This window comes from Haemorhous mexicanus, chromosome 7, assembly GCF_027477595.1.
Source record: "Haemorhous mexicanus isolate bHaeMex1 chromosome 7, bHaeMex1.pri, whole genome shotgun sequence".
Classification (NCBI taxonomy): Eukaryota; Metazoa; Chordata; class Aves; order Passeriformes; family Fringillidae; genus Haemorhous; species Haemorhous mexicanus.
This window is the reverse complement of record NC_082347.1, coordinates 6,887,369-6,899,947: the sequence shown is the minus strand read 5'-3', so window position 1 is coordinate 6,899,947 and position 12,579 is coordinate 6,887,369. Positions and strand designations below refer to the sequence as shown.

Here is a 12,579-nt window from a genome sequence, read left to right as displayed (position 1 = left end):
CAACAAAAAAAAAAAAACCCTAAAAAAAGCGAATTAAGCGCACCGAGGTGGAGTTAAACTTTCCGTGCGCAGCGCCCGCTCGGGCTGAAGTTGGGTTTGAGCGGGCGGGGGCAGCCCGGGATTTGGGGGGCGAGCCGGGGGTTTTGGGGGGCTGGGAGCCCCCAGGAGAGGTCGGGAGGTGGGGGGAGGAGGAGCCGGCACCGAAATCCCGGTACCGACATCCCGGTACCTGGGCGAGGGGCGCTGCGCCGCCCGCGTCAGCGGCTCCCGCGCTCCCTCCCTCCCCTTCCTCCTCCTCCTCCTCCTCCTCCCGCGGCTCACGCAGGGCGCAGGGGGGGCATGGGGGGTCGCCGCTGACACCGGGCTCCGAGACATCCACCGCAGGTAATGCCCCGCCGCTTCTCCTCGCTCCTTGCGGTTTATTCACCCGGGCGGGATGGGGGATGCGGGCATCGCCCCCTGCGCGGGCATCGCCCCCTGCCCTTCCCTTCCCGGGGGGCTCCTTGCCGGGGGTCCCCCTTCCCAAACCTCCTCGGTTTGCTTTCAGCCAAAACCATCCTTTTCTGGGGTCCAGCCCTGCTCCTGTCGCTGTTATTTCGGGCGGGGGGACTCGCTCACCGCGGTGGTTTCCTTGGCAGGAGAGGGGGAGCCCAACCTTCGTCGCCTTTTTCCCCAAAAACACGGCTGTGAATGAGCGGGGATATCCGCTGTCCTGCCCCCATCCCCGGCTCTGATCTGGAGTTCGGGCTACTGGGAAGCTGCAAAGTTTCTGGGATGAGCGGGGTTGGAACTTTGTCCCGGCCGTGGGGGCTGAGCCGCAGTGCCAGCGGTGGGATTTTTAAATCCCCTCCCAACACTACGGCAGCGGCAGGCAAAGCCTTTCCGAACGCCAAACTTGCCCTGAGCCTTTTGGGAAAACACTTTATTTTATTTTTTCCCCCCTCTGATTCTTTACTTGCTGCAACCCTCAAAACCTGCAGTCCTTTTCTTTAAATTTCACCTCTCCTTTCCCCAAATCGCCTCTCCCACCCATCAGCTGGAGGAGAGGGATGCTGGAACGGGACGTTCCCTATGAGATGTGCGTTTTCTTTGTTGTTGGGTTGGGTTTTTTCCCTTCTTTTTTCCCTTCCCTTTTTCCTTTTTCCCTTTTTCCCTTGGCAGGAGGGCTGGCAGCGCGGGCTGCTCGCTCCGAGCCCGGCTCCTTCCCGGGATCTCCCCGGAGCATCCTGCGGGAGCCTCCGTGCATGTGGGATAGAGCTGCTGCATCGAGACGTTTTAATTTTAATTTTTTTTGGTTCTGTTTTTTTTTGAGGGGGGTGGGAACCGGGGAAAAGGAATTCCCATGGGATTTGTGCAAATCCAGCTGGTTGTTTCGGCAGAGTGAGTTTTACCTTTGTGTCTCCTTCCCTCCTGTCCTGGGGAAGGAGGGGAGGAGAAAATCGCTGAGCAGTTCCATTTTCCTTCACTCCCCACCCCATTCCCTCCCTCCATCCCCAGCACAAAGCTTTCTTGTTTCTGGAGGAGGCATGAAAAATACAATGTTTAAAGAGCAAGTTGTAAGACGTTATCTTCGTGGGAAACTGTAAAAATTGATGTTGCCCCTTCTTTTTATTTTCTTTTTATTATTTATTTATACATTTTTTTCGGTGATAAGTGGGAGCAACAATGTTTGGAAGAGGTGGGAGCTGTGGAGCTTGGCTGGCTGAGCCTGGGGAGGGCCCCCCAGCCCCTGTCCCTTTTCTCAGGAGCATCCCCTGGATGCAGCACCAGAACCATTCCAGCTGCAATCGTCTCCAGAGGGATGCCCAGGGCATGGCAGCTCCTCTGTGCATGGAAAAAGGGCAATCCTGCCATCCTGCCCTGAGCAGCTGGGGGTGAAAGGACCCCTCCTACAAAGGATTCTCTCTGAGAAGTTTCTTAGGTGCTCTGCACAGATGGTCTGGAGAGCAGATTATTTTGGAATTTAAGAAGCTTTAGGATATGGGATTGGCTTGGTGAGGGGGGCTGGCCTGTGGCCTCTTGTTAGGGTGTGAAATATCCCAGCTGCTCGCAGCCAGGCTGATGGAGCTGCAGCATGAACAGCTCCATCTGCAACCTCAAACTTCCCTGGTTTTCCCCACTACACTCTCCTGCTCCCTCCAGTAAGACTTCTAACAATGTTGCAGGAAAAATAGGGTTATTTTGGTTTTTTTGTGGCCCAGGACCTACAAAATTCCTGCCTTTGTGCTGATGTTGTTATCTGACTCCATTTCAGGGTGTAGATGGTGGATCTGAAATGGGGAAAAACTGGGAATTCCAATGGTTAGGACCCAAATTTTACAGATGTCCTGGATCTTGCCAGGGGGTTGGTGAAGACCAGGGGCTGGGGTAGCATTTATCCACGGGCTTGATGTTTCAGTGTGGGCAGGAGATATTTGCTCATGGCTCCTGGTGAGGCTCAGTCTGTGCAGGTGAAGATTAGATGGGATATTGGGAATTAAGAGCTGTCAGGATCCCTGGCAGTGCCCAAGGCCAGGCTGGATGGGATTGGAGCCCCCTGGGACAGTGGGAGGTGTCCCTGCCGTGGCTGCATGGTCATGAAGTCCCTTCAGAGCAGAGGGGCACTCCTGGCACACAGTGACACTTCTGCTGCATCCATTTGAAACTTTGTCCTGGGGCCAGGGACCTGGCTTGGGATGGGAGCTGTGGGAGGGCTGGGCTGTCCCTTGGGAGCCTCTGGCAGAGCCTGGTTTGCTCTGCCCTGGTCTGTGTTTGATAAAACCACTGCTCTCCCTAGAGGAGAGAGAAAAATCCTGCTTGGAAGGCACTGGGGGCAAATTCCTGATGGAAATGAGGAAGTGCCAGCGTGCTGCACCTTTGGGAAGGGTGTGGAGGAGAGGGACTGGACAGCTTCAAGGGCCCTCAGGCACAGCTGGGGTCTCAGGAGGGCTCTCATGAACCCTGGTGATGAGCTGTCTTTAATCCCAATAACTTCACTGATCCAATAACTCCATCCCTGCTGCACCTCCTGTCTCCCCATTCCATCCCTGCTCTCAGGGGCTGCTCCTCAGGACTGAGGGGGTTCCTCCTGAGTCCCCCCACCCTCCTTTCCCTGGGCTGCCTGTATTTTTTCCCTGCTCCCACAGTGCTGCTCCCTCTCTCAGCTGGAGCAGCCGGAGGGCCTTGGAGAGGTCTGGAGCAGCCAAGTGCCCCTTGCTGGAAGTTAAGTGAGCTTTGTGTGGAAGCAGCAAGGACTGCTTGATTTGGATGAGGCAAGAAATGGCCTGAGAGCCTTTGCAGCTCTGGTTCATCAGTGTGAAGCTCTTTTTGGTAGATTTTCCTCCAGTTGTTGTATTTTTTTCGCCCTTCTTCTGAAGCATCCCTTTTCCCCCCTCTAAGATCTGACATTCCAGTTACCACAGGCCCAAACAAAATGGCCCTGCTGCTTTTTTTTTAGTGTTGCAAACTGCCAGCCTGGAGCTTAGGGGCAGCTGGAGGCAGGGAGATGGGATAAAATCCCAGGTGCTCCCACAGCCAGGGCCCTGGGCTTGGAGCAGTGTCTGCTGAGCATTTTCCAAGGGCTTCAATAACTCACCCATCTCCTTTGGCAGGGTTTAAAATGCAGCTTGGTGACTGATTGGGAGGAGCTGGTGGTGCTGCCTTGCTCTTGAGGCTGGTGCTGAATCCCTTATTGCTGTTGTGGGGGGACACCCTGGGGCAAAGCCTCCCTCTGCTGCAAAAAGGAAATCCTTGCCTTGAAAGCTGGATGTGGCAAGGAGGGAGGGACTGAGGCAGTCCCTTCCAGCACACACTTTTTTCCCCCCCTTTAATCCCACTTCACACACATCTTGTCCTCTTCTTTCCCTTGAACCCCCTCCCCCCCCTGAACCAAGCAGATGTGTGCCCAGATGTGGAGCCCCCAGGATGTGTGGGCAGGGGCTGGGTGGCAGCAGCACAGCCACACTCAGGGATGCTCTGAGGGAGCCTGGAGATGTTGGACACTTCTCCTGCACCCTTTGGTGGCAGTGCTTGGAATTCCAGCCAGGCTGCTGCCTCCTTCCAGGCAGGGCACAAGAAGAAAGTGTCTGGCATCCCATCCCTGGGCAGCCTTGCAGCCAGGCCCTCAGCAGCTGCCATTTGCCACTTTGTCCATTCCTGTGCCTTTTCTGAGAGCCTGCAGAGAGCCTCCTGCCTTGTGACACCAGGCTGTGCGTGTCACTTCACTGCACTCAGCCTTCCACTTCCTCCTGGAGCAAGAATTCCCACCTTTCCTCCCCCTCCTCCTCCTTTTCCTCCCTCTTTTCCTCCTTTAGGCCAAGCTCTGTTGCTGTTGGCTGCTTCTCCACCTTTTCATCCCACGTTGGCATCATCTGCTCCTCGGTTTTGCTGTGTTGATTCCCTGTTTTGGAGCAGCCCAGGAGCCTCCTGGCTTGGTCTCCATGCCCCATCCCAGCCTTCCTCCTGGCTCAGGAGCTGCTGCTCCAGCTGGAGAGAGGTTTTGTGATGGAAAATGGTGGCTATGATGCCTATGGTGACTAGGAACCAGTGCTGGAGGCTCCCTTGAGCCAGTGCTGCCCCACTTAAAAAGGAAGAAATTGGGAATTCCCACTTCTCTCTCCCCAAAATTGAAGCTTCCCTCACCATGGAGGGGTGGGTGGCAGTGACTGATGCAGCAGGGAGTGGGGGCTCTCCTCCCAAAGCTCCCAGGGTGTTATTTTAGCATCCCACGGGTGCAGGAGTTGAGTTGGATGCATTATTTGGCTTTTCCTTGGAGATGCCACGGTGGTGGTGAAAGGTTTGAGTGTTGCTTATGCAGAGCTGGGAGGTTATTGGGATTGTCTTGTGTCAGGGGCTTGGAAAACCCATGGCATTCCCCATGTAATTCCCAAACCCCTGTAATTCCCAAACCCATGGCATTTCCCATGTCATTCATTCCTAGTTTCATGTCATTCCCAGTTTCATGTCATTCCCTGTGTCATTCCCAAACCCGTGTCATTTCCCACAGCATTTCCCAAACCCATGGCATTCCCCATGGCATTCCCCATGTCATGGGACAACCCCTGTCATTCATTTCCCAAACCCATGTCATTCCCAAACCCGTGTCATTTCCCGTGTTATGGGAAAACCCCTGACATTCCCCATGTCATTCATTCCCAAACCCATGACATTCCCCATGTCATTTCCAAAACCCATGTCATTCCCAGTTTCATGTCATTCCTCGTGTCATTCCCAAACCCATGGCATTTCCCAAACCCATGGCATTCCCCATGTCCTAACCCATGTCATTTCCAAACCCATGGCATTCCCCATGTCCTTCCCACGTCATTTTCCATGTCATTTCCAAACCCATGTATTTTCCAAACCCCTGTCATTTCCATGGCATTCCGAAACCCATGGCATTCCCCATGTCATGGGACAACCCATGCCATTCATTTCCCAAACCCATGGCATTTTCCAAACCCATGGCATTCCCAGTGTCATTCCCAAACCCCTGGCATTCCCAAACTCATGTCATTTCCCACGTCATGGGAAAACCCCTGTCATTCCCCATGTCATTCCCAAACCCATGGCATTCCCAATGTTATGGGAAAACCCCTGTCCTTCCCCAAACCCATGGCATTCCCAATGTTATGGGAAAACCCCTGTCCCTCCCCAAACCCATGGCATTCCCCAAACCCATGTCCTTCCCCATGTCATTCCCAAACTCATGTCATTCCCATATTATGGGAAAACCCCTGTCCTTCCCAAACCCCCGTCCTTCCCATGTCCTTCCCCAAACCCCTGGTATTCCCATGTCCTTCCCCAAACCCATGTCCTTCCCCATGTCATTCCCAAACTCGTGTCATTCCCCATGTTATGGGAAAACTCATGTCTCTTCCCAAACCCCTGTCCTTCCCATGGCATTCCCCAAACCCATGGCATTCCCTATGTCATAACCCATGTCATTTCCAAACCCATGGCATTCCCCATGTCCTTCCCATGTCATTTTCCATGGCATTTCCCAAGCCCATGGCATTTCCAAGCCCATGGCATTCCCCATGTCATGGGACAGCCCATGTCATTCATTTCCCAAACCCATGGCATTCCCAGTGTCATTCCCAAACCCCTGGCATTCCCAAACCCATGTCATTACCCATGTTATGGGAAAACCCCTGTCCTTCCCAAACCCATGGCATTCCCCAGGTCCTTCCCAAACCCATGTCCTTCCCCAAACCCATGGCATTCCCATATCCTTCCCCAAACCCATGTCCTTCCCCATGTAATTCCCAAACCCATGTCATTCCCAACCCAGGCCCAGCCTTCCTGCAAGGACTGGGAAGTTCAAAGGTGACATTTCCTCCTGGACCTGGGTTTTTGCTGAAACGATGGCTCAGTGTCATTCTGCAGCCAATCTTTGTTTCCTGTGGGAAGGGAAATGTCTGGAAGCACCAAGCAAAATACTTCCACTCCTGTGCTTGGCTCAAAATGGAAACAAAGGGCTGGAAGTGAGGGAAACTTTTGGGTGTGAAGCAAGGAGCAGCTCCAGCTTTTTCCCTGGAGGAAGGAAGGTTTGAGTGCCCCAGCTGGGGAGAAAACACCCCTGTCTCCACACCCAGCTTTGGTTTTGGGGTGGAGGAAGAAGGGAGAGGATTTCCCACGCTCTTTTCTCCTGCAAACACCCTCTCAGGTGGGTGGTGACAGGTGCCAGCAGCTGTGTGTCCCTTATTCCCTGTGGGCATCCATATTCCCCCTCCCCGTGCATGCCAATATCCTGGCCTGTATTTATTTAACAGGGAAATTTTATTTCCTTTCGCTGCAGGGAATAGAAGAAAAAAAAAAATTAAAAAAAAAGGGGGGGGCAAATTTTTTCACTGGGAACAAATCTCATTTTCAAGAGTCCTGACAAAATGAGCCATAAAATTACAATATTTCAAAGTGCTTTGTAATTCTGGCGTGGATGGCTCTTCATCATGGAATCTGAAAGCTCAGAAAATATAAAACTCATTAGATTAAAATAAACCACCTACTGCACGGGAGAAAAGCTTATTTATCAATATCAATTTACTTCTGATTACCCTGTTCTGCAATTTGTTATTTTTGGGAATTATGATTTGGGTATGGTTCATGCCAACATGGGGGTGGGAATTAAAAAAAAAAAAAAAAAAATCAGGATTAACTTGTAATTTTTTTTTTTTTTTTTTGAATTGTACTTATTGTAAAGCCCTGGCCAAGAGGCAGTAATGAGGAGAAAAGGAGCTTTTCTAGCAGTGCTGTTTTTAAGGAGCAGAGGGGAAGCTGGGAAGCAGGAGAGGCTGGTTTTTGGTGTGAGGGGTGGTGTTAAGCCATGTGCTTGGCCAAAGGGGATCCCAGGGATGGCTTTTTGGGACGGGGGGTTGGTGGTGGTCCTTGTTGGGCCAGCTCCTGGCTTCTCTTCCAAGGTGGCCCCAGTGATGGAAGAAGCCTGGGGGAGAGAGAGGGGTCCTCCAGCTGCCGTGTCACAGACATATTTTATGAAAAATCTTTTTGTCAGAAGAAGCTGAGAAGCTTTAGAAGAAAAAAATCCTAGCAGAAAGGTTTTTCATAAAATATATCCGTGACACGGCTGTGGGGACATCCTGGTGGCACCTCAGGTACCTCCACCCCACCTCCCACATCCAGTCCTCTGGGGGGACACTGCTGTCCCTCTTTGGGGCACTTCCTTGCAGGAAAAGGGTTTTTTTTGGGGTGGCACCCCCAGTTCCCTGTTGTGGCAGCCGTTTGGGAGCTTTGATTCACGCTTCCATCCACGGAGAGAATTCTGAGGCTTGGGCATCTTTGGAAATGTCATTTCTTTGGGAATTCTGAGGCTTGAGCATCGCAGGGCTCTTTGGGCAAGGGAAGGCCAGGTTGGGGGTTAAGGCACAGGGGTTTTGGCGTGGCTGAAGGTGCCAGGGTGGAGCAGCTCTGCCAGCCAGGCTGTGGGAGGGCAGCTCGGGCAGAGGCGATGCTGCGTTCTCTGTGAGTGCCGAGCAGCACCCTGGGAAAGTTTATTTTAAAATGAACCAGTTCAGGTGCAGAGCCTGTTGAGGCACCCCGAGAGCTGGAGCAGGGAGGTGAGGTGCCAGGGGGCTCCTGGAATGCAGCAGGTGGGATTTGCCACGTTTAGGGAGGCAGCAGTGCTTTGAGGCAGGGGAAAAGCCACTTCCCAGGCTTGGGAAGAAGGAGGCTGAAAGGCCTCTGCCTGAGCTGATTCCTGAGCTTTGAAGCCCGGGATTTGTGTGCACTGTGGTGTTTCCTCAGCTTCCCATTTCTGGAGGCTCTCTGCAGCTCCTTGGGAGCAGGTGCCAGCGGAGGGGGAAACCTCTGGTTTAACATCAGAGCCTTGGCAGCCAGGAGGAGACAGCACCTGAGCTCCCAGGGACATTGCCATGCTGGGAACTGCTTCCTCCAAAGAGCCTCTTTCAGGCACAAGGTGCAATTTAATCTGCTCTTAGTCACAATTTTTTTCGAGTTCTCCCCAGAGACTCCTGGATCCCGTTCCTTAAATGTGCAACATTCGAGTGAACCATCTCGAAGAACCACTGAAGAGCTGCAATATTAATGAAGACAGAGAAAATCAAAATGACATTTTCAGGCAATTACTGACATAATGAAGTGACTGGCTTGGAATATCCAATATTTAGATTCATCATGGCACTCGAAAGGGGATGCTGTCAGCTGCCTTTATTCCTACACCACATAAATTGTTTCCCCACTGCTCTGGTGCTTTTTAAACACGGGCTGTGAAGCTGGGAAATGATGTTCACGCTCACTTGGGCTGATAGTGGTGCTGTTTGAGAAGAAAGTTGGTGTTTTCTTCTGCCATTCTGGCACTGCAGAAGGCAGAGGAGCTCATTTCCATCCCATCCTCTCTGCCTGCAGTGCCAAGAGCTTGGGCTCTGCATTCCCTGCTGGGTGCAGGGGTCTGGAACAACAATGCTGAGGTTCCCCCTCCCCCAAAACCTATTCAAGCAGGGGGGAAATTGAGATGTTTGGTGGCTTTTCTTAATTACAAGAATCCATTCTGCTTTAGTTGGCCAAATGTAAGGATTTAAAGGGCTTGTCAGGGTGCCTGGATTTGGGGAAAGTGGCCATTTTTGTTTAGAAATTTGGCTTTTGGACGCTCTGCTGACACTGAGCAGGAGTCAGAAGCTTGTTCTGCCCTGACTGTGCTAAACTCCTCTGCCCTGGCTGTGTTTTCTGGGGTGATGGGCATGATTGCACCTGAATGTTTTCTCAGGCCTGCGCTGAAATACCTGAAGGTGCACAAAACACACCACAGCACCATTTTTCTTGTCTAGGCACGAGACCTCTTCATCCCAGAGAGACTCCCCGCAGCAAAATAGCAGGAGAAATTAGAATTTCAGGCCCTTTCTGTGGTGACAGGGTTGTTAGGAGCTGTCTTCTGTGACACATCCATCAGTAAAAATAAAATAGGTGTAGCTGGGGCTTTGGAGCTCCTTCAGGAGCCTCCAGGAGGGTTCCCATGTGGGGTATTTTTGGGGTCCATGTGGGGTATTTTTGGGGTTCCCAGGAGGAAGGAGGATTTGAGAATTTGATTCCATGTGCTTAGAAGGCTAATTTATTAATTATATTTGTTATTATTTATTTTATTTATTATATGTACTTATATTAGAGGATGTTAGACTAAACCTCTACTAAAGAATAGAGAAAGGATGTGTACAGAGGGCTTAACAAGAATGATAATGAAAACTTGTGATTTTTTTTCAGAGTCTTGACACAGCTGGCCTGGAATTGGTTATTAAGTAAAAAACAATTCACCTGCTGGATAAATGATTTTTAAATTACATTCCAAAGCAGCAAACATAGGAGGAGAAAATGAGATGATGTTGTGGAGTGTTTTAAAATCCACCTGTGCCAGTTTCCTTGCAGAGGGGCACTTGGCTGAGGTTTTGTGGGGCTGGCTTGGGAAAAGCTTTGGGTCTGATGGTCTGAGCACCCCCAGGTGAGGATGTGGCTGTGCTGGCAGCTCCCTGCTGCTCTTTTATTCTGTGTCCTTAGCGTGGGGAGCCTTGTGCTGTGTTGGAAATTTGGGATGGGGGCAGGCTTGGCAGCCTCCCTGCTTCCCCTGCTCCTGCTCTGTGGCCACCCAGGCGGTGTGAGAGATTCCAGGGGCTCTGCCCCCAACCCTTGGTGCCTCTGCAGGGATTCTGGGTCAAGCTTCTGCCAAACCATCCCAAATCTGGGCGCTGACAGCTCGCTGCTGAGCCACTCCTGGGTCACAGCAGCTCCTCCCAGCTGGGGCTGCTCCTCTGCTGGCCACTGTGGCTTGTCCCCTCACTGGAGAGGAGCTTGGGTGTTGTGTTGTGTTGGGTGTTGTATTTGTGGGGTTCCCAGGTGAAGGGAGGAATGATGAACCTGGCTCTATGCTCTCAGAAGGCTGATTTATTATTTTATGAAACTATATTATATTAAAAATTGTTAAACTAAGCTATACTAAAGAATACAGGAAGGATACAGACAGAAGGCTAAAAAGAGAATAATGAAAACTCCTGACTCTTTCCAGAGTCCTGACACAGCCTGGCCCTGATTGGCCAAAGAGTCAAAACAACTCACAATAAAACCCAATGGAACAATCACCTGTGGGTAAACACTCTCCAACCACATTCCAAAGCAGCAAAACACAGGAGAAGCAAATCAGATAATTGTTGTTTTCCTTTTCCTCTGAGGCTTCTCAGCTTCCCAGGAGAAGACTCCTGGGCCAAGGGATTTTTCCAAAAAATATGACAGTGACACTTGGGGAAGCAAAAAGGAAAAACTGGAGCCCCTCCAGCAGGTGAACCCTGCTTTCCATGGCCAAGGGGATGTTGGAAGCAGAGCATTGATGTCCTGAGGGCTCCCCTGTGGCACAGCCTGCACCCTGAGCCTGATTTAGGGAGACCAGGTCACACCTGACAGTGCTGGACTTGACAGTGCCTCTCTTGTTTGACAGGAACCATGAAGCACCCCGTGGCTGCTGCTGCCAACCTCCTGCCTGTCCTCCTGCTCCTGGAGCTGGTCTCTCCAGGTAGGTCTGTCTCTGCTCTCTCCCTCCTTGGGGATGGGTGTGCAGGGTGCAAAGGGGGCAGTTGCTGTCCTTGCGGTGTGAAAAATGCCAAATCACTTGGTTTTAAATTTTTAATGATAATAAAATAGTAATATAATAAGAATAATAATAATTTGGACAATTAGGATTTAGGACAATAAAAACAAAGAGTTACAGACAGTCCAGGTACCTCTTTCTGGGCAAAATAAGCCCGAAAAAGGCCCCACGTTAACAGAGGATTAACCCTTAAAAGCAACAGCCTGTTGCATATTCATACAGCTCATCCATGATGCATCAATTCCATTCAAACCCAGAATTCTGTCTGGGCAGTGTCAGCTTCTTCCTCTGAATCCTGAGGGCATCTTCAGGGCTGAGCGAAGCAGGCAGAAGTTCCTTTCTTCTGATAAAAGAGCAATAAATTCTCTTTCTGTGAAAGATTTGGGTGTCCTGTGGCTGCTGTCTGGTGCAAGTACCTGATTCCTTTCTTAAAAAAATACCCCACAGACACAGTTTCTATTTTAACGTTGTTATACCCTAAACTATATTTAACACACTACTTAAAAAATTGAATACAGCATCACTTTCTAACATGACACATATAATATTCATTTGAATATTTGCCAAAAGCCAATCAGAAAAGACACATTTTTCACAGTGGTCTCCTGGTGAATACGCAGAGCTGCACTGCTGGGGTGAAGGGGTGGGGGTGAGCAAATCTCCTGCCTCCATCAGATCTTTCATGCCTCCATCCCAGGAAATCGTGGGGACCTTCACATCATGCTCCCAATTTTCTTGCAGCCCTTCCTGGCTGCACACGTGGCCCCTCTTGGGAGAGGGTTGGTGGGACTGGAAAAAGCCTTGGAGAAGGGTGGATGTCCTGGTGAGCCCAGCAGGGGGATCTTGGTGAAAAGCTCTTGGGAGCTTCCAGATGTGGATTGACCAAGGCAGAGCTGGTGCTGGACCTGGCATGAGGTCAATTTGCATCAAAAAACCTCAAGAAAACCAGAGGGAGGGAGGGATCCCAGGCAGGGATGTAAACCAGAAGCTTGTCAGCTGTGTAGCAGCAGAATATTGCAGGCAAGGCTCTCCCCCTGTTTTCAGCAGCAAAATGATGACCTGAGCTGTGCTTAAATATGTGCTGGGGGGGAGAAATAATTCCTGTCCAAGCTGCAAAACCTCTTTTCTAATTCCAGCTGGGGGAAAGGCAGGGCTGTGGGCCAGAAGAGCTTCCACAAGAAGTTCTTCCCACTGATGGTCTGGGTCTTTCCCGGCACAGGGAGGGAGCTGGTGGGACAATGGCCTTTTGGTGTAGAAAACGTGCCTTTTGGGACAGGTTTTGGCACATCCCAGGGTGCACAGGAGCTGTCAATGTGCAGCAAAGCCCCGTGAAAATTGGGATTGTGACATGGCTGGCCTATCCCCCCTGGGTGCTGGTGTGGGGACAGGGTGCCTGTGTGGCTCTGCTGATAAACAATAGGCAGCCTGTGTCCCTTTGATAGCACTGTGCCCTTTGGAATAAAGGCTTTTTCCCCCCTTTTTTTCCCCTCCTGCAGCCT

The 12,579-nt window shown here is 51.2% G+C and overlaps 1 protein-coding gene across 2 annotated transcripts in view; it reads left to right on the top strand.

Annotated features, from left to right (window-relative positions):
- The window catches only part of CDH23 (cadherin related 23), a 196,250-nt gene that overhangs the window by 182 nt on the left and 183,489 nt on the right, over positions 1–12,579 (top strand). Inside the window, exons 1-2 of one of the 2 annotated variants that reach the window (XM_059850905.1) lie at positions 179–384; positions 10,931–11,005. In XM_059850905.1, coding sequence (XP_059706888.1) covers positions 10,936–11,005 — 70 coding nt within the window. In that variant the 5' untranslated portion in view covers positions 179–384; positions 10,931–10,935. Of the gene's footprint in view, positions 1–178; positions 385–10,930; positions 11,006–12,579 lie in introns of those variants that run through there. The other variant, XM_059850904.1, reaches the window with a different exon arrangement.